At 43.5% G+C, this 21,902-nt stretch overlaps 1 protein-coding gene across 1 annotated transcript; it reads right to left on the bottom strand.

The window, feature by feature from the left end:
* Window positions 1-1,337: 1,337 nt before the first annotated feature.
* Window positions 1,338-10,983, bottom strand: LOC108926162 (transcription factor Sox-10-like). The gene is made up of 4 exons (XM_018738711.2): window positions 10,907-10,983; window positions 6,115-7,009; window positions 4,029-4,291; window positions 1,338-3,761 (listed from the first exon to the last, which is right to left on the bottom strand). The coding sequence occupies exons 2-4, from the start codon at window positions 6,552-6,554 to the stop codon at window positions 2,968-2,970; spliced, it is 1,497 nt and encodes a 498-aa protein (XP_018594227.2). The 5' UTR covers window positions 6,555-7,009; window positions 10,907-10,983; the 3' UTR covers window positions 1,338-2,967.
* Between the last annotated feature and the right edge of the window lie 10,919 nt (window positions 10,984-21,902).

Genomic DNA, 21,902 nt, shown 5'->3' with positions numbered 1-21,902 from the left:
AACATTTACAAAACTGGAAGAGTACATTTTATTTAGTGTGGAACTCAATTAGTCACCATGTTTCTAGAGTTTGTTATGCCAGTATTTACAAGTTGTATCCACCAGACAACACTAAAAGTACAAAATAATGACAAAATAATGTTGTGTTTGCAATAGGTCAGATAAACTGTTAACATGAAATAAAACATAGTATCAGTAAATATAAATAATAATTTCTAATATATAACATCAATATTTAACAATAGTAGCAGATCTAACATTTTTGTTGCCAATGGAACTAAAATTTGTCAGAGTTATAAGCTAAGAAGTCTTATCCAAAGCAGTAGCAGACCATAAGAAAGTGTTTTATGGAGGGATTATTTAAATTAATACTACAACGCTTGCACCTTATTATAAAATAGCATACAATGTATGAATCAAATGTATTAAAAATAGTAAAAATGCAATGACAGCTTTCACATTGTTAGAGGGATAGATACAGAGCAGGATGAAATGATTGCAAGTTTGCTTTTCTTTTTTTCAGTGAAATATACAGTGTGACTTCATACGCAAATATGTCCTTTATACTTTCAAATAGGCTACATTGTTACCTCTGCTGTAAAGTACATTTGTCTTATACATTTATCTTCGTGTAAACACAAACAATGGTATTCCCAAAAACCGTCAAATAAGTTTTAATTAGCATCAAGGCTTTTCCTTTAAAAACTGTACACAGTTTATCTCACTTTTTCCTTTAAATCACAAGTACATATAATTTAATCTTGATATTTTTTTTCAAGTTTTCATGAGCTTTGGCAAACACTGTCAAAATAAATCCTGGGGAAATTATTTTTCAGCATATTAAACAATTACAGTGTTTCTCAGAAAGGAATACTGATACATGTGGTATGTTTTAAACAAAACTTTTCATAAAATGACCATATTTATCCCTTAAGAAAGAATTTGGCAATTAAATTTCATGCGCCTATTATGAGTATAAAGTTCATATCAATTTGCAGTGAGACCAGTTTACTACACAAGAGGAGTTTCAATGGCTGATTGGTGATATATGTGCTGTATGTGTACTGCATGTGTACTGTATTTATACTGCATACGTACTCTGTTTGTACTGCAGGGGATTTTGCACTGCAGGTCATGAAAGCAGCTGTTTGGTAATTCTAAATAATGCATATCCTTGAGGGGGGTGCGGTGGCGCAGTGGGTTGGACCGGGTCCTGCTCTCCGGTGGGTCTGGGGTTCGAGTCCCGCTTGGGGTGCCTTGCGGCAGACTGGCGTCCCGTCCTGGGTGTGTCCCCTCCCCCTCCGGCCCTACGCCCTGTGTTGCCGGGTAGGCTCCGGTTCCCCGCAACCCCGTCTGGGACAAGCGGTTCAGAAAATGTGTGTGTGTGTGTGTGTGTATATCCTTGAAAGATTTAAGTTTTTATAGAGTATGGGTTGGCAAGTCATGTTTCTTAGGAAAGTCTCTTTCAGTGTTTTTTTTGTCTATATATTGTCAGACTGAAATACAAAATATCCATGGGATGCAACTACACCCTGTGTGTCAATTGTCTCATTCAGAGTCAAATTATCATCAAGATGATGCCAGGAATCGTACTCTGAATTATTCTACATTGATTTGGACAGGTTTTTCAATTCAATTTCCGTTACATAAAAGAAGTAGACCTGTACTTTGACACTGCGGATTTCTAATAGGGCTAAAACACACACACACACACACACACACACACACACACACACTCACTCACTTGTCCTTCCTGTTATCGCTCATTCTCATTAATTCTCTTGTAGCCACAAGCACTTACTGAATATAGGAAAGTCCTGTAAAAATTGCAGCATAAAACTAACTACAAAATGAATACTTTACATGAAATATGTACATTTAAAAAATACTACAAATAAAGATATGGTGATAAGGGCAGTGGTGTAGACTTAGTGTAATAATGGCAACAACAAAATTGACAGATGACAATAACATCGATATTAATAACATTGTACCTTGACGATATTGAGAAAATAACCATTTTGGTTAATACAAAATATTATTGACGTATAAAATATTTTTTATTAATATTCTACCGGCCATAACTATCGTTTGCATATGTTCTTTTAAACCCATTGTTTTTAGAAGTTTCCGTATTGCTGAAAGAAAAGCTAAAAGAACTTGATTAATTTCAGCATATACCCACTGAAATAAAAAGTGTGGGGTAATTATACCGTACGCTCACATTTTGGAAGAACGCTCTGCGATACTTGTTATGCTCACAATTTCCAGCAGAGCCGTGCTAAAATCAATCAGTGAAGAAAGGGCGTAATGTTATTTCCGACGGACTCTTGTTTACGCGGGGTCTGTCACCCAAAGCTCTTAAAAGTAATCTGACGAGCCAATTAGGCTGGAGCTGATTAGACAGCCCAGTGGGAAGGGCAAATATGGGAGTTTTGCCAGGCTAATGCCCCTATTCATTCCATTAAATGCCTTGGGATGTTTAGTGACCACAAGTTAGGGCCCTGTGTGAACTACAGTTGTGTCTGTATATTCAAAAGACGATGATCTGTTGGTCTTTATAGTTTTGGCCTGAGTACTTTGGTGATATTTATACCACAAACACACTGCATCATAAATATACTTTAAAGGCACTGTGTTACGACGTAATGTGTCAGACTTTGGTGATAAATCTACCTTTACAACACAGTGAAATTTGTTTTTCTCTTCCTTAGTCGTAGCTAATATTGTAAGGCACGTCTGTCTGCCTTACTGCGATCTTGTTCTTCTTCAAAAAAAAAGCCTTTCAAAGGGCATAAAACAGCAAACTATTACTGAAAAACCAGTGAAAATTTAAATTTCCTCCCTACACCTCACCAGTCACTCAAAAGTAGGATCGGCACCACACAGCACGTCATCGTTCGTCTCTTAGACCCTCTTTCCCTCCTCTGCGGGTACAAACGGAGATTACATTTGAACTTACGATGCTTAAGGTCGTGTGAGGGTGGTGTAGACGGGCTGCTCCCAGTGGGTGGGGCTGTGCGACTGGGGCACACTGGTGGGTTCAGTGATGGCAGTGTAGAGGGGCCTCTGGGAGGGGCCCATGTAGGAGAAGGCTGAGTACAAGCTCGACGGCTGCCCAGAATGGGCGTAGTAGGAGCCTGAGGGCTGATGGTCGGAGTACTCAAACTGGGCCCTGGAGGCCAGGGTTGGGAAGGCGGAACCATAATGGGGGAGGCTAAGAGGGGTATAGGTGACATGTGAGCCTCCAGAGGTGGCCTCCGAAAAATGAGACCCCGCCCCTGATTCGCTTTTGATGGGGGCTTTAGACGGGTCTGAGCTGAGCGAGGACTGGTGGTGCGGTTGCTGCTGCTGCTGCTGCTGTTGCTTGGACAGCCAAGCTGCTGAGTGTCCGCTAGCTGCGGCCAGGGCAGAGGAGATGCCGTATGCGTAAGGTGAGCTCGAGGAGCCCGCCACGCCTGCACCCCCTTGCCCCACCCCTGGGTGCCCGTTGGGGGGCAGGTATTGGTCGAATTCATTCACATCAAAGGGCTCCATGTTGGCCATGACCTCATGGCTGATCTCGCCAATGTCTACATTGCCGAAATCGATGTGGGGCTTCCCTCCGACCGACCCGGAGCCGGATCCCCCCTCGGCAGCCACACCCAAGCCTCCTCGCGATCCTCCTGGACCCCCGCCCTCTCGCTTTCCCTCGGCCGATTTCCCAGACTGAAGTTCTGTCTTGGGGGTAGTGGGAGGGGTGGGTGGGCTGTGGCTCTGACCTGTGGGTGGTCAGGTTGAGACACAATAAGAACTTGACATTAGAAATCCTGCAGTATTTCTGGGTAGGGGGAGTGTGGAGTGGCGAAATGAAACAGAGCACCAAAAAACAAAAAAGAAATCTGAAATAAGAGGATTTTGTCAGTGTTATTGTCCTGTGGATTATGGACACTGAAAGTGGGCAGTCCAGTAGGACTTTTTCAAAGGCTTATTAGGAAAAGCAACAACGGCCTCCCGCTCGGCGGCTCCACGCACATCCAGTTCCTCACCTGCAGAATGAGGATGGTGTCCATCCGCGAGGGGTGATACCGCCCCTCCGGCGTGAGCCACATCTAGGTGAAGGCTCTTGTAGTGTGACTGGCTGTGGCTGACCTCGCCTTCGGAGTGGGCATCGGCCTCGCTGCCAGAGCCTAGCTTGCCGTTCTTACGGCGCCGTGGCTGGTACTTGTATTCCGGGTAGTCCTTCTTGTGCTGCTTGCGCAGCCTCTCGGCTTCCTCGATGAAGGGCCTCTTGTCGTTCTCATTCAGCAGCCTAGAAGGAAAGATGAGAAAGAGTCTCCTAAGGGCAAAACTATGCACTACACGCAAAAGGTTACCAATGGCAAACCTGTTACGGCACAAAAGTAAAAGACTAAACAGCGCACGCTATACATTTCTTGTACTATAAGAGGTCAGTGATCCAGGGCAGGAGAGAGAAATCATAGATAACCCCCTCTTTTTTGTTGCTCAGACAGCATTATTGTATAATTTACAACTGCGGAAATTCAGGCATGTGAAATATACTGTATATAATCTAGTCTTGTTACCTAAATGCAAAGTAACTAAAAATCCAGAAACCTTTTTTTCTTTTTTAGTATGAAATGTATTTAATTTAGAGACTGAGACATTTCAGTCACGTGTCAAAATGTAACGTCATCGGAGGCAGGTGTTCGGCACGTAACTCCGACTGTCCTGAATTCTTCGTTTGCATTCCGTGTGAGCGGTGTTGTGTAATGAGCGCACAAAGTAGACATTCTGCATCTTACGAAACTTGGAATGAGTCACAGGGTGCCGAAAAAGCTGCACTTTTCAGCGGTACAATGCAATGTAATTAAAAGCAAGTTATATAGTCCATGCAAATCAAAATGCAGATTAATTTCAGTGGTTGGCCTGAGAAAACGCTGACCTTTAAACACTCGAGCAATTACACAACCATGCAGGAACTCAGGATTAAACCCTCACTTCACTGATACCTTATTTATTGGATGAATTGCCTTGAATCAAAGTGCAGATGCTCAACTCTGTATTGCTTTTGTTTGATGAAATCAGGCTCACTGAGTCAGTTCATTTTTTTTTTTCCTACATCATAGCCAGTAACTCTCAGCACAAGACATGAAAATGTATGTTGTCACTCACAGCATTGGCTCATATGCAAATATCTGTGCTCTAACAACACAGAAGCATAAATGACCACTTTCGCAAAAGCCTTTGAAAATGCAGGAAATGTTCTGCATCTAAAGTCATTTATTTAACGTGGAGACGCAATGTAATTCGCTCTCGGTCCCATATCCACGGTGGCATCACAGCTTCGCAGCACTTGGACCCTGGTTCACTTCCTAACTGTAAACGCCTTCTGTGTGAAGTTTGAATGTTCCCACTGTTTGCCTGCATTCAGGGACACACAGATTCACTAGTCTGGTCACAGTGACGTGTGTGTGCGAGTCTGCAAATTGCCTGGACTCCCACAACTCCGCTGGATCAACTGGTTCCGAGGGTGTGTGAATGATGATAATTCGGGAGTGTTCAAGATCGGTCGGGACAAATGCGCTGATCACTTCCGAGTTGCGTGTCTACGTTATGTTTTCTAACAGAAAGCAATGAACAGCTGGTTTGGAAATTTCATCTCTTCGCGAATGAGGTCTAAGAGTGATGGAATTTCATTGATTTGGACTCTGGCTCCCTGATCGAGTGAAGCTACGTAACGCAACCTGGCTGAATACTAAACTTCTTTTTGCGGGTTTTGAAGGAATTGCCACAGAGCGACCCTTCGGTGTTGCACGTATCCTTTGGGAGGTGATGAGATATCAACTGCAGAGCAAGCGGTCATTTTTGGATTTCCGTAATTTGCCGCACACTGAATAACAGAGTCGCCGAGAACTTCTTCGACAATGCAAGTTATGTAAGATACGTTACAGATGGACTTTAAACTCTAAATATGTGTACACAGTTAAGTCATTTTGACCCGATATGGACAGGTGGCGCTGGCTCCAGGGATGACTGCCATCAAGGAAAGTCACACCTGCAGGCTTGCAGCGCCACCTCTATTTGTATGGCTCCCTGACCATCCCTCCCCGCTTCAGTGGTCGTTTCTCTCACCTCCACAGTTTGCCCAGGGTTTTGCTGAGTTCTGCGTTGTGTAGGTGTGGGTACTGGTCAGCCAGCTTCCGACGTGCGGCCTGTGCCCACACCATGAAGGCGTTCATGGGCCGCTTCACATGTGGCTTACTCTTGCTCCCGGAGTTGACGCGCACGGGCATGGGCACCAGGGTCCAGTCGTATCCGTTCAGCACTTGACTGACGGCCTCGCGGATGCCAATCGGGAAACGGTCATCATCCTCATCCGCCTTGGCCACCAGCCGGCCTGGTGCCCCACAGACTTCATCGCCGACCCCCGACATGGACGGCTGCGTCCCGGCCAGGGGCGACTCGCCCCCTCCCGCCGCCCCGGACGAGTGGCCGGGCGACAGAGAACGACCATCATCCGATGCCCCGGGACTCATCTCCACCTCAGATAAGCTCTGCTCCTCTGCAGACATTTCTCTTTTCTCCTCTTACTTGTTTTCAGACAAAGCGTCTCACTCTCTACGGTTAGTAAAACAAGGCAGTGTGATCTTGAGGATTACCTGTCCTGAAAAGGACACAAACTGCTCGATTCTTAGGTGTTGCTAACAGGAGGCAGTTTCACTTCCCTCTGTAAATATTTCCTTACAGGAACCACTAATGGCTTTGATCTTACAGGAAAAAATAAGGTGTCTTTTTTATATAAACTGCCACTCAGTCTCTGTGGTATCTCGTACCACAACCTTGAGAGTGCTCCACACCAAAGTTCTTTCCATTCGTACACGTGCAGTCTCACACACCACGTGTGCTTCTGTATGTTTGTCAGTTTCCCTGCCTTCCTCTCACACTTCCTCTCACAATTAATCTCTCACTTATTCCAGAAAATGCTTCTTTTCTCTCCACTGCTGTAGAGTTTCTAAACAGCTGGCACCTAAAATGAGAAAATAAACAGAGGTCATTTTCTTGATGACGCCTGTGGTGAAGAGGAGCACAAAAACTAGAAGGAACTGTAGCATGTAACAGCGTTTAATTGAATCGCTTTGGATAAACCCGAAGAATTTGTCAGCCACTGAGGAATAGGAGGAAATGGACTGGCTGATACAAAAAGGAAAAACAAAAGATGCTTTTAGGCATTAATCAAACTTTTTATTAGAGGAATTGAGCAGGTTTTAGAAGTGTGTAAAAAGGCATATCTAAATGTGGCCTACTTTTTAAAATCTGGCCACTTTTAGTAGCTGACAGTCACGACTGTGATTCCCCCTCCCCCTTTTTTTTCCCCTCCTTAACCACACACAGACACACACACAGTCTGAAACTGCTTGTCCCAAGCAGGGTCACAGCGAGCCAAAGCCTAACCCAGCAACACAGGGCACAAGGCCGGAGGGGACACACCCGGGACGGGACACCAATCCATCACAAGGCACCCCAAGTGGGACTCGAACCCCAGACCCACCAGAGAGCAGGACTTGGCCAGACCCGCTGCGCCACTGCATCCCCCTTTAACCAGACGGCAATAAAAAAATGATGAATGATAAAAAGGGAACGCGTCGTGGAAACTGCACCAGGATGCAACTTGTTTATTATGCCACCACGATGAGATGGAATGTAATTCCTCAAGAAGCGCTTCTAAGCTCGACCCCCGAACTGCCCTGGCCATTCTGGCCCCCTCCCTCTGTTATTACAGGCCAGGCCTGCTCGCGCTAACAAGCTACTGTTTAAGGTTTGGCAGTTATTACAAGCCCCCCAGAGACCAAGTGCTGCAATAATACGAGGCGGCCGAACACAGGCCTTCGATTTATACCGAGGGGCTCTTAAGTAAACAGGGGCCGGGCGCTGGAAATATAAACCGCATGTGGGCACAGGCAGCGCAGGCCTGCTTGCAGAGTGTGTCAATTACACTGTGTGTGTTTCTCAGAATGTACAGCCTATGTATGTATACCGGGGTTGCAATGGAAGCTCTTGTGCGCAGAATGTGTGTCGGTCCGCTGAGCCCACTAACTAACTGCAGGCTTTGAACGTGTCCGCTGTAACGGGGCGCGAGGCGAACGCGGACCGACAAGGTGCGTCTCGCTGCGCGTGACGGGGAGTCCGCCAGCGGAGCACGTGCGGCGTCAGTGGGGGTGGAGGTCTCAATACTTGCTCTGGCTGTTTTCTGTGCGTCCGAAATACGAAGAAGCCGCTGGGGAGGGGGGTCTTTGCAGCCCTATTCTAGTTGGTTCTACACATACTGCCTGTTTAAACAAGTCTTTGCCTCATTGGCCGCTCCGTCGTTCCGCGTGAAGGCGCCGCGCGCGCCGGTCTCCTTGAAAGCCGAACGTCAGAGGCTCTTCCGAAGAGACGAGCGTGGCCTCCACTCCTCGCGCCGCTTAGCCTGCTGCGATATGCCGCCTTCGGAGCCCCGCACGCTCGTCGTACACAGCGCTGTGGAGCCGCAATTCTCCCTTGTTCACCGCTTAAATCGGTGTCTTCGCAGCTCTTCAACTCGCGCGCCGCATTTTTACATCTATTCAAAGCGACTAACAGTGAGTGTTAAGGTTACAGTTATTTGCCCATTTATACAACTGGGTAATTTTACTAGAACGATTGCGGGCAAGTACCTTGCTCAATGGTACTACAGCAGGAGGCGGGGAATCGAACCTGCAACCTTTGGATCCATTCTGGACGGACGTTCTTAAGACGGACTCGGTTTCGGAGCAGCAGCAGCAGCGCAAATCAGTCCGATTTACGAACCGCTAAATGTGCTCCGTTTGCAAAGAAATATGTAACATTAGTCGAAACATCCTTCTGTTTGTCATGAGTTTGTTAATCAGTGGATGAACAGGACGCTTAAGCGCTACGGTGCGCGGCACGATCCGCTTTGGCAGTGGGGGTACTGGGGTACAAAGCGGGTATTCTCCTCCTCTTTCACCTTGATTTGTACGCGGGCCTTCAGAAACACCCGTAAGGGTCCCTTTCCTCGTCTAAAATGTGCATCTTCAACTGGGTTCTTAATGTCTACCAGAACCCTACAAGCCCCACATCTGATTTAATTAACGTCTTAATTTTTTTTTCTATTACGTATATTCTTTATCATATATGATTTTTACACTTACAGCCACTTTCAAGCTCGTTCACAAGAGAATTTTTTTTGACCCTCATATTAATGTAGGTCGGCTGAGAACATTAATTGATTTCTTATAGGCCAAATTGATCTGGTTCGTATGGCCAATCTAATAAGCCGAATGTCTCCATCTAATGAGCGCTTCATCTTTTAACTGGTGCGGATTTTCGTAAATGTGGAAATGAGCGGAAGCGGTGAGACGGGGATGTGAAGGATGTTGAAGAGCTTCGTTAAGTTCACCGTCACCGAGTTATTTATTGGCCCGGCGAAGCGGCTGCAACGTAAAAGGAAAGGTCGCTCAGCACTGTCCACGTTACCTATATGGAAAACACATTTAATAGTGTAGTTCACTCCATACATCACCCAGGTTCTCCTCCTTCCGAACGCTTCTTCACCCCACAAACACATCGAACGATCACAAAAGCCGAAAGGACTCAAACACACCTCCAAAACTGCGCGCAGCTGTAGTGAAGATTAAAGTTCCCAACAAGCTGCCCAGTTGTCCGCTTCGACAACGTTTTTGCCGACTGGGATTTTAATGTTATTATCGCATAAATCAATGTCTTTTGCCTGGAAGTGACAGTCCCTTCACGGGCTTTATGAAATAGTAAAACATTTAATAACAAAATCGGAAATAGGTCTGTCTCTCGTTTTTCAACCAATTACAATTTGTTTTCGCCATAATCGGCAGGAAATTAAATACACGTCGTTCATAAATTAGCCGTGTTCCACTATATTTATTCAGGAAAAATATTATGGGAAAGATTATTTCTTCTGTGAGGAGTCAAATTAAAAGAATGAACAAGTGAGTAACCACATCACTTTAAAAGTTCTTCTGTATTCCGTGCGACAATTACATTTTTTTAAAAGCTGATTTATACCCATACCATAACACACATAATTTATTTTTCGGGAATCCATATTTAGATGTATTGAAAATATATATAAATGTACCGTAACTTACCAAAATACGTAAAGATTACTCGTTCTTTATCTGAATAATTAGAGTTTGTGCTTAATCTGCCGTACGTCATATTGTAATACTTCTCTCTGAATGATTTCCAAATTCTCTTTCCAAGTTTAATTCTTCCTCAGCTTTTCACTTTTTTATTTCTTATGGGGTCGCAACTCCAGGTGAACTGCGCGTTGATCGTCAGGCAGTAGCACAATCCTGTATTTATATATATATATTATAATATATATAATAAGTGCTGTAAATTCTTTTGGGGAAGGGTAAGTTTCACGCTAAAATCGAAATAAAAGTGAACTACTCCCGGATTCTCAGTAAAAACGGGGGTGCTGACGCCCTCTTGATCCCCTAGAATGAAAAGCGGCGCATATAAATTGTAAAACGTCAATAAATATGAGCGTCCAACAAACACAAAGCAGCTTAAACCAAGCAACGGTGTCATGCTGTAGAAAGACGTGAATGAACGAGGTGACGGCCGCGCGCTCAGCAGTGGACGTGGCTCCTCGACCCGACACGCGAAGCGCAATTAACGACAAGTCCGAGTCTCAACTGCAGTAAAACTTTAGCTGAGGTAATATTTCACAGCAGCAGTCGGTCATGAATAGTTGCATTAACCACATCGACGGTGGATCAGGTTGTCAGAATATGCTGACAATACTTTTCATGGAGACAAATTTGTTGTCGTACAGCCCGAAAAAACAAAGAGAACAAGAGGAGAGGTGCAAAAAGGGGGAATGTAGCAGTGATAAGCTTCTTACTTCTGCTCGGAAAAAGGAGGTCGCCGGCTTGGCGCGAGAGTCCGTGTGTTCGCGGGCTTCCCGAGGTGACGCTCGCGCTCGCGCTCGCTCCCACAGCCTCCGTCGCTCGCTCGCTCGCTCGCGCTGCCGCTCGATGAATGCCCGCTCTGTGTCGCGCGCTGGGACTTAAAGAGCTCCGTTGTGTGAGGAAAGAGGGAGGAAAAAAAGGATAAATTCTGTGGAAAAAAAAAACCTTAAAGGAAAAGCGAAGTTGGAGGGAGACCACGCGAGCGCGCGGATTGGTTGGCCGCGAGATCCCGGGCGCCCTGCAGGTGGGCGGGATTTTCCTTCTCGCCCGTCATAATAAATATTCGGCGTGCGAGGACGTGCGAGCAGAACTGTGCTCCTACCTTGTTTTTACGCGGCCCCCAAAAGCATTTGTTGTAATGAGACCCCCTTCCTTGCGCTTTGTAGCACTGCAGGTATTTCTGTAACGTGCTGTTTCGTCTCTCTCACACGTCGTCGACGACCAGCCACACGGTTCAGGGATTTAACAACTGGCCCAATTCGAAAGCCTTCTTCTTCAGGCTTATTTATTAAATAATAATATATCTGTAATATTTAAGAACAGGTGATGTAAGGATGCATTTTTTCCGGCGGAGATTCATACAGGAACACCTTATGTTTTGTTGTTGGTTAAAATTCCATGTAGGAATTTCCAGTCTTGAATTGAAAGCAAAACCAGTTTTTCTGTTCATTTCTATTATAGTGAAATACAAAAAAATTATTTTGATTTTAGTCAAACATTCGATTCAGTTTGATTTAGTCTCATACACAACATTATTTTCAATCAATGTGACGAAAAAGGTACTCGTCGGAACGTCGGTCGAACTTATTTATTTACAGAATTGCCCGTGAAGGCCCGCATTCTTATATTTTCACAGGACATGAACCGATCGTTCGCCACAAAAGGTGAACAAACGTAAAGGAAATATTTGCGTACAGCACTTTATTATGGAACAAAATGTAAATCGCGGCGTCAACGTTTCTGTTTGGCGACACTGACTGAAAGCGCCGCTGCAACAGTCACACACATTTGACTCAGACTGCAAATTAAACAGATAAACGCAAATATCACTTGCAGACGCGGAGGATTTATTAATTTCCGTTGAATGCTCTTGACCTCGGTCATGTTTCAAACGGGCTAATGCTCCTAAACCAGACATTTTCCCTGCGTGTTCGTCTCATAGATGTTTGCGAGTAATGGCTTAAAAGCAGATGGAGGAGCAGAGAAACACATCACGACGCATATTTGTTAAATTATAACATAATGAAAAAAATAATAATGAAAAATAAGGAGCAGCACAACGCAACCCGCACCCCACCGCACACACACCCTCTTTTCTGATTTCAACGCACTTATAATTAAAGAAAACATTTTTTACTGATATCATATATTCATATCTGAATATATTCTATTTATATTCTATTTATATCATATTTAACTGTAATTTTCTTTCCTCTCACCCCCCAATGTCTTTTTTGTAGGGCTTTCAGTGTTTTTTCTTGACTTTGACACAGTCCCCTCACCCACATGGGACTCCACACATCCATCAGCAGTAGCAGTGGATAGCATAGGATATATTCCTCTGCAGTGTGAAATAAACTCCACCAGTGTAAAATATCCTGAGTGTGGCCTCTGCTGTGCAGGTTCGCCGGTCCCTGTGCGTCTGCGACGGCAAGTCCAGGGACATCAGTCGACGTCGAAGGCGGGCGCTGAAGAATGTATCACAGGTTTGTCCCCATGTCCCTCTCGGAGACATTCCCTGGCTCCGGGTCTGTAACCCACACGCACGAGGACACGAGGAGCCGGACCCCCGGGGTCATCTGCTTCACGGTGCCCTCTGCTCCGGTGCCCCCGCACCGCCAGGCCTGTTCTTCCGCTCACAGATTCACTCGTTGCATATTCATTTTTCACATATATTTTTCTTTATCTCCTTCTTTGTATTTGTTTGGCCTTCGGTGGGCCCTAAAATTAGCTCCTTGTGTTCACATGATTCTTATATAATGAGAGAAAAACGAACATTGGATAACATCCCACAAAATCCGCTCGGTTTAACCTACTTAATGCACTGCACATCTGGATGTACATCTGCTCTTTCCGCTGCTCTTTACCACTGTTACATCCACTATAGCTTTTTGGAAAGGAACTTGGAACTGCACAAATAATTAACTTCGCTGAACAGGCCGATGCAGTAATTATGCTGCAAAGTTAGATTACGGAGCACGAGAATATGGATCATTCTCCACTTCCGCTCTAAATCACGAAATAGGCACATCCAGAACATAACTGCACAGGGAAATCTGCACTTTTACTGCGGTTTCGTGAGCTCTGAGAGACTGTGTTTCTTCTTTGTTCTACTGCGTCTCTCAGATGCAGCACAGACCTGTGCCCTGAACACTCATATTACCCCTAGGTGCGGTACAACGTTGCGTGTACGTGTATGATGAAGCGTACATGCCGTGTACTGTCGTGGGACGTGTCTGTCTCTGTCAGCTCGCGATCACGTTAATACACTGTACCGAGTGCACATTCGAAATGATGCAGAATTTGGGGAAAGTAAAGGAAGGAGATGGAGGAATGTTCTGATCCAAACACACAAACACGGACTGTGTCCCCCTGACAATAACCCGTTGTTTGTCTCTGTCACTTTGTCCCCCACCCCCCCCCCAAAAATGACTTCTTTTTTCATTATCCATGAATGTTGACTGTGATAAGGGAATCCCTACCATGAGTGAATCTCTCTGTCTCACTCTCTCTCTTTCCCCCCTCTCCCTCATTCCCTCTCTCCTTTTTCTTTGCTTTCTTTGTTTTTTTCTCAGGTGAATTGTAATCATGTGATCAAACGAACAACCCCCCCCATTACCCCCTTAAATGAAAAAATGAAGAACAAAAAGCAGTTTTGTGTATTTAAAAGAAAAAAAAAAAAAAAAAGAGAAAAGAAAAGAGAAAAAGATGTGTGCCTTTTTAGTCTTTCTCTGTCTCCCAGCAAACACACATATACAAAAAATCTCAAAGACTGTTCTGGACACTTATGGGCTGCTCTCCGTGTTCTTGTCTCTTCCACTTCTGCCTGATGTTTGGTGTTTTTTGGGGGATGCAAAGTTTGACATCGCCATGTTGACTCCTTGCAACTTGAGGATTTGTGGTCTGGTCTCAGCTTTGCAGTGAGTTTTTCCATGTCTACGTGTGATTGCGTGTGTGTGTGAGTGTGTGAGTGTGTGTGCATGTGGCAGTCAAACCGCCAAGAGCTTCAGTGAGCAGGCAAAAGTTTTAAAAACTAGTTTTGAAAATTAAATGCTGTGTGACCCAAAGAGTAATTACTGAACAAATTCATCATGGTGTCATGCTTTTTTGCCATCTTTCCTTTAAATCATTTGTGAGGAGGAAATTGTGATTTGACTTAACACCATGTTTTCTGTGTCTGTCTTTTTTGTATCTATTTATGACAATGTGCAATGGATTTTGAAATTGCCCAGTATATTTTAACATAACATTTCAGTTGTAGTTGGAATAGGGGGAGAAAGCCCTGAACAACTGTCCATTGTAATTGTTGATTGGTGAACTTAAATATTGAACTATTACGTTAAACTACAGCTTAAATGGAATTGTACAGATACAAAATATTACATATCCTTATGATTCCTCAGTCTGGGTGTATTTCTGTGCTGTTTTATAGAAAGTGGAGTAGTATTTACCTAGAGCAATTTTATTAAAATGTGTTAAAATAAATTACCAACGTGCCATTTCCCAAATTTTTTAAATCTTGCTTTTAATATAAAGCTTCAGTGTCATTGTTCCTAACAAATAAGTAATGTAATTTTACACGAGCACCGAGTACTGCGTAATTAATACTTGTTTATATATATATATATATATATATATGGTTGCACGATTAAAAATAAATATAATTCGATATTATTTTACATTTGTCTTACTATTACATTTACAATAATACTAAGAAATGTAGGATAATAATAAACATTAAAAGATGATAAATATCTAAATAGAAAATAATAAATAGTAATAAACATTTAATTAACACAATTAAGTTTGGAAGTCACTTAAGGTATTTTTCATGTCCATACAATACTTTCCCGGAAAATGGAAACGTTTGGTTTTAGTATTATATCACCAGTGTAAAGCATTAAAACATTTTGAATTTATTTATTTTTTTAATCTTTTGTACTGAAAACAACATACTTTTTTTGTTTTTCTTACATCAATTTTATGAAGAATGTGAGACGTATTTGTAAGACATTTTCGTTTTGCCTCGGCGGAAATGTGTGCGATTTTAAACAGAACGTGAACAGATTAAAATATGAAATAAAAAAATAAAACGGGTGTCATATTTGGTGTTACGGAAGGTCTTCCTATAAACTTTGTAGAAATTTTAACTGAACCCACGATTATGTTATAAATTACACTTGTATATTTGGACATAATAATAATAATAATAATAATAATATAAGAGTAATATTTTTGTAATATTTCTAAAATATTCTAATCCCAAACACGAATAATATACTGATAAAAGTGTGAATGTGTACATTGATTCCCCACAAAAATCAGGAAAGTCACTTTAAGCCCCGCACTTGAGGCAGAGCGACGGTGGAGGCGTTAAATTAACGGTTAATAATAAGAATGTACTAATGAGCAATTAAGATATAATAATAATGGATAATAAGTGAACACGCGCGGTCCTCGGCGGCTCCTCCGCGTTTCACGGTGAAATTCGTCTTTGCCAGCTGGACGGCAGGCGAATTTCGAACTTCGGTGTGTGAACTGGAGCGCGACCGCTCGGTTGAAATTCGGAGCGCAGTTCGAGACCTGGAGGCGAACAAGTTCGAACAGTTGAGGCTCGAGCTCGTGAGACGCGTGACCGCGCACCACTCGGTCTGCCTCTCCTGCGGTTTTTAACTCGAATATCTATCCATTTTGTAATTAGTACATATTTATTGTGACTGCTCCTAGTTTTTAATCGAAAAAGGTTACTGTGAAAAAAGCTTAAAACTTGATCATCTGTGACTCTCTTCGGCAGGTGTTTTATATACTATAAATTATAGGCTTCATAGGCTAATCACGTGGTACAAAACTTGTTCAGCTGTTTCAACTTTTTAATTTGCTGTTATACATGATCTTCTTTTTATCTCAATTGCTCTCCTCCTCCTGCTTTTTTTTCTTTCCTTTCTTTTTTCTTCTTGTTATCGCGTCAAGTTCTTTTTGGACAATCGCACTGACACTGCGGCGGAAGCGCGGAATCCCGCGCCGGGCTGCTGGAGCTCCGTTCCGCTCCGTTCCGTTCCGCTCCGTTCGTTCCGTTCCGTTCCGCTCCGCGCGTCGCCCTTCAAATTGAACGGCGCTCTTCCCCGGAATTAATAGCGGCACGATTTTGATGAAGGACCACATGGTTAAAGGACGCGCACTTTTGGGCGCAGCTCCTCATGCTGGAGTCCAGCAGCGCTTCCCCTCATCTCACAATGTCTTCCCACGTTTGTCCGTGGAAGCTCATCCGCACACTGCACGAGGCGACTTTGTGTGATCATTCATGTCCGACATTTAGAAGTGAAGCTTTCGCAGGAATCAGTGCTTCAAAGTAAAACCTCGGATTATGTCTGGGAATAATTGGTTTTATTATACTCTTATTGCATTTGCTTTATGAAAACAAGGAACGCGGCGCTGTGACTACACTTCAACCACCCCGACTGTTTTATTCCCAGTCTGGGATGCTGATTCCATCACAGTGAACAGCCATGTGCCAGAATGATGGTGATGGTGGGTTTGATGATGATGATGATGATGATGATGATGGTGATCTGGTCTGCAGTGCCTGTGGAAGTGGCGGGGTGTGGGCCTTGTGACAGGTGGCAATGGGGTGTCCCACTCCAGGTGGACAGGGCTGCCGTGTGCCTGAACCACTCAACTGCTCCTGCCTTTCTTCCCAGGAAGGCCGAAAAAGCAACCTGAAGTTCGAATGTGTGTTTGTGACAATGTGTTTGCTGTTATTCGGCGTTACCTTTGCATAAGAAAGAAGCGGAAAAGCAGGGTGAAGAGCAAGGTGGTAGCAGGTGTGTGGGAGGTGTGGCGGGGGCGGTAATAAATATTTTATTGAGTGCCAGAGAAATGCTGCCCTTTTGTCCTGACTTTAGTTGGCAGAGAAATTCCGAAAAGGAAATTCCAAAATACTGACTAAGGATGGAGAATGCCAGAGAGAGAAAGCGGAAAGGTCAGTCCATGGACTGGGTCATAATTTGCATAACATGAGCTCATAATTTTGGGTGGGATGGGGCAGATTTAAACATTCATCATGATGTCGTGGTCTATATCATACATTCAAATGACTAATTCCTTACATTTACTTTTCATGTTAACTGATGGCTTCTAATGTGCGGTATGTGCTATAGGGGAACAGGTGTTTCGTATTTGCTGCTATAATATCACTTAAATAAATGTGCTTTCTAGGTTATTTGAAGACATATAATGCCTTACTTGTTATTTAGTGTCAATGACTTTAAATTTGTAACTGAGTACAAGTATGACCGAAACAGGTATCTAACTTGACATTGTAATTAAGTCCAAGAAACCTCAAAGGGTTAATAAAAATAATTTAGCATTCCATAACCCCTTCTGACCTCTTCTGTCCTATCCCCATTTTTTAATAAATCGGTGCAGCTGCACGATGCTTAAATAGGCCCCCCTCTCTCCTTGAGTGTCTTCAACCAGCTATGAATCCTGCCTTTGTGTTCCTACCACTGAATTTCCTTTTCTTTTGTGTTCTGGGGGGAGTGTGGTGGGATTGGTTGGGTGGATGGGGGCTAGTAATCGTGGGGGGAGCTAGAAGTTGGACTCCGTTCCAGTGCAGCTGAGGGGGTGGGCCTGTTAGATGGAGAGAAAGAGTTGGGGGTGGGAGTCATTCCATTGCAAGCATCATGAATGCCCTATTGTAAGAATTAGTTCATATCTTCACTACGAGGCCAGAAGGAAGAATCCAGTTACTTCAATTGTGTGACAGAAACATCTAAAGGAAATCGATAGGAGGTGGAGGGTGCACAATACACTGTGTGTGTGTGTGTGTGCGCGTATGTGGAAAAGTGCTGGGGTTAGGTAAAAGGACAAGTGTTGGAGAGAGTCTTGTACGTATGATTGCTGTGTCTTCATCTAAACGTTCAAGCACGTATATATTTTTTTGTTCTGTTTTTTTCTTTCTATCTTTTTTCTTTTTTACTGCCCCACAATGGACTGTCACCCTGTCCGATGTCCCCTACTCAGCTTGTGGCCTGTGTTTCCGGGATAGGTTCCGGACCGACTGAAGCCCTGCCTTGGACAAGTGCGCGCTAATAGTGAGTGACAAGAGTGAGAGAGTAGATTTTTCAAAAAGGAAAGTATGGAATCATAGGAGCATTCGGAAGCCCAGTTTCCTCAACGGTGTCATTCTTTTGTCCACGTTCACAAACTCTCATACGGCCAACATCTGTCCACATTTATCAATATTGAAATCGACCCTTGCCTTCCGGCACCGGACACGACAGAATACGGAAATGAGTGCAACACTTCAGTAAGTGCGTGAAACTTGCCTGTGCAGCGTCCACAACGCCTAATTCAGCCTCTACATATTTCAGAGAGCAGGCAGTGCCTCTGAACCCTCATCGGTCAATTACGTTGTTCCCACGTTTGCTCCTAGTCAAGATGAGCACTAGTAAGGGATGCAAGTATGTTGTGCATGAACTTTTACTCGGTTCCCTTTAATGGGAAACCCTTTTTTTCATTGCGCATGAAAGGAAATGGTATAAGAAAGTGAGAAGTGTGATGAGAAGGTCTAGCCCGTCTGCTTGCCGTTCCTGAAATACAGTTTCTTTTGCAATCTAATTACCTTGAATTGCTACTGTAAAAAAGACAAATACTGTAAGTCACTCTGGATAGATGTATAACAGAGCAACTGATTAATAGCAGTAATAACAGAACAGAAACATATTCTGGCACATATTTCTCCGTGCAAAAAATTATACTTAGCGCAAATTTTATACCTTAGAAAATTTTATTAAAAACTTAGTATAAGGCATGTTTATTTTTAGTACATTAAAAATAAAAACCATAAGTATGTTGTTAAAAAAATTGCACGTTGTTTTCTGTAAGAGCATACCCATTCAAAAAATGAAATGCCATTCAGAAGTTGGACAAACCTTGGAATCACCAAATGATTTTTGAAGACATTGTTTGTCTTTCTGTAAGCAAAAACCTGCCCAGATGTAGCAAAGTGTTTAGAGATGGTTCGTTAGACCATATTTTTTCCCCACTTTGTTCCACTTTTTGTGCTCACTACTCCAGCTTATGCGTTTTTGCACGCTGGTCTTAGATACAAGTTGTTTTCGAACAGCAGGCCTGCCTTAAGTATTGGTTTTGTGAAGTCGCATACAGGTTTTGTTGAAGCAGAGTCACAGAAGTGTGGGTTTAATTCTGCGCTAATTCTGCAAGCTGCTATTTTTTGGTTTTTAACGATTGTCCATCTAGTGTCGTTGGTGAGTTCTAAGGTGTGACTTGCTTCGCTTTTTGATGCAGTTTTTTTCTTGGTTGACATATGCTGTCCTCAGTTTTAATATTCTTTTTTTTGTTACATTAGAAAATGTCTGTTTTTGTGCCTAACGCATGTAATGCTTGAGAAGAAGCGCTCTTCTTGAACTACATTAGCGACTTTATCATATAGCTAAAAACATATTGGTTATTTGTATTCAGCTTAACATCTCAGCATTTGTCCATCTTTACAGTTTTTATTTAGGTAGTTCAATACCCAAGTCCTTTTCCATGCAGAATTTCCATTATTATTATTATTATTATTAGTATTATTATTATGTCTACATTAGTTTCAGTCATTCTCTGTACACCTTGGGTCAGTGGTGAGCAAAAACTGATATGACAGTTATGCTGTGATTTTGAATGACTCTTTTGCAGTCACACTGAAATGTTTTCAGTTGTACTAATGAACAGTAAACGGTAATATGGATATGAATGCAGCCATTGTCATGCATCACAATGGCCCTTCAGAGAATCATACCATTTCCAAATGTTAAGATATTAAGCCCCACACTGGCATAACAGAATGGAGAAAAACTGGTTATTTCAATTACGAGAAACACAATTGCAGATGACCGTGTTTAGTTTGCAGTTGCGTTTCTTGCAGTTTCTAGTTAACTTGTTCTCTGCCCGTCTGTCTGCCCGTCTGTCTGTCTGGCTCCCCAGTAAACTCAGCCTACCAAGAGTGTTTTTTTCGGGCACGACCTGAAAAAAACAATCAGGTCTCTTATTTTTCCTCCACTTGTTTGTCCTTCAGTTCCACCATCCCCTCTTCCTTCTCTCAGGTCTGTTGCCTCACAGCTGTGCCCCCCCCAGACAGCCCCCCCAGTGTCAGCCTGTGTGCTCCCCATCTACTCCGTCACAACAGAAGCGGGTCCACTGCAGCTGTGGGCGAGAGAGTGCCATGAGGAGTGACAGGAGATGCAGGAGGAATTCTGTCAATAGGGCCTTGTGTCTCTCTCTCTCACACACACATAGTCCCCCGCTTGCAACCCACCCCCCAGGCCTCTATCCTTGTTTGCCTCTGGATGTGAAAAAGAAAGGAAAGGACGTACCCCCGACATCTCCCGTCCCTCAGTCTGTTGACCACCTTTCCTTCTTCACCGCAGAATCATCGCAAGCTCTACGTGTGTGCGTATGTTTCGGAGGGAGGGACACAGACATAAGGCAGAAAGACGGCAGAACATGAGAAACAGAAAAAAAAAAAAAAAAAAACGAGAGAAGGCCATACTGAGTCACCAGCACCACAATGCAGGGTGTTTTTTTTTTTTTGAAGTATGTAGGGAGGACAGAAGTTGCCTTCATCCTCGTGGCTGTGACTAGCTGAGACTGGCCGGAACTGGATTCCAAAATCATTGATTTAAAAAATGGCTTTGATGATACATGAGCTTACAGTGCTGGAAACTGTGACGCTAAGGAAGGGAGGAGGGTGGCTTTAAGACCTTGACATCAGCGGTAATTTGTGTGTGACGCTGCGTGACTGCACGCCACACTGTAGCCCACCGAGTTAATGCTGCCGTGTCCCTTGGTAATTACCCACCCGCTATGATCCTCGCGACCCCTGCTAATTAACGCGCCCCGAGCACTTTGGAGGCCTTTGATGGCCCTGCCTCACACTTCCACCCTCGAGCCATTCGGTCGTTTGAACCGATGCTCGTTGTCATGGAGATCACGGAGGTATCTTGGAGCACAAGCCTTCTGCTCGTGGAAGCAGTTGAAGCACATCTTCAGACATTCAACACAGCAAAAAGATTTTATGTCTCTAATTAGTGCGGGTTAATGTTCGAGACGTCACTGAAATATGCGCACTAGAATTTGGCTGAAAAAGTGTCTCTTTTCAAATAGCAGCTTATAACGTTGTATAAAGTATTGCAACGCCCATGTCGAAGGTATATTTACTCTGTTGTATTTCTGAAGAACTTTAGAGACTGTACAGTCAGTTACAGAATTTCCTCCGTCAATTCTTCGTCTCTAACGCAAAGGGCTCTGGCAACTTTATTTCTGAAATATTCGGTATTTGTTTTCGATTAGCATTGTAAATTGACGACATTGCACATTTGATGCGGGTGTGTATATCAACATAAAATAAATGAAGCACTTTTGTGCGTTTTTTTCCCTGTCTATAAAATCCGTTTCCTTTGCAGGTCTGCATGAGGGGCCAAAAATAATCTGCATTCTGAGTTCCCAGCAACGTTCTGCTTTGGAATTAGTTTTACATGTAAATATTTCAGATTTTCTGGACTGGCTATGAAGCTGTGTTTCTGCAGACGCGAATGGATTAACACACACATTAGCAATGATTCCAGAAATGCTGGGCCAACAAACTGTGGCCGTGATCTCATCTGATCCAAGGAGAAGTTGTTCTTGCAGACAGCAAACAAAGTACTG

Source organism: Scleropages formosus, chromosome 3, assembly GCF_900964775.1.
Source record: "Scleropages formosus chromosome 3, fSclFor1.1, whole genome shotgun sequence".
In the NCBI taxonomy this organism is placed as follows: Eukaryota; Metazoa; Chordata; class Actinopteri; order Osteoglossiformes; family Osteoglossidae; genus Scleropages; species Scleropages formosus.
Note: the sequence above shows the minus strand (reverse complement) of the source record. Positions and strands in the feature narration are given on the sequence as shown.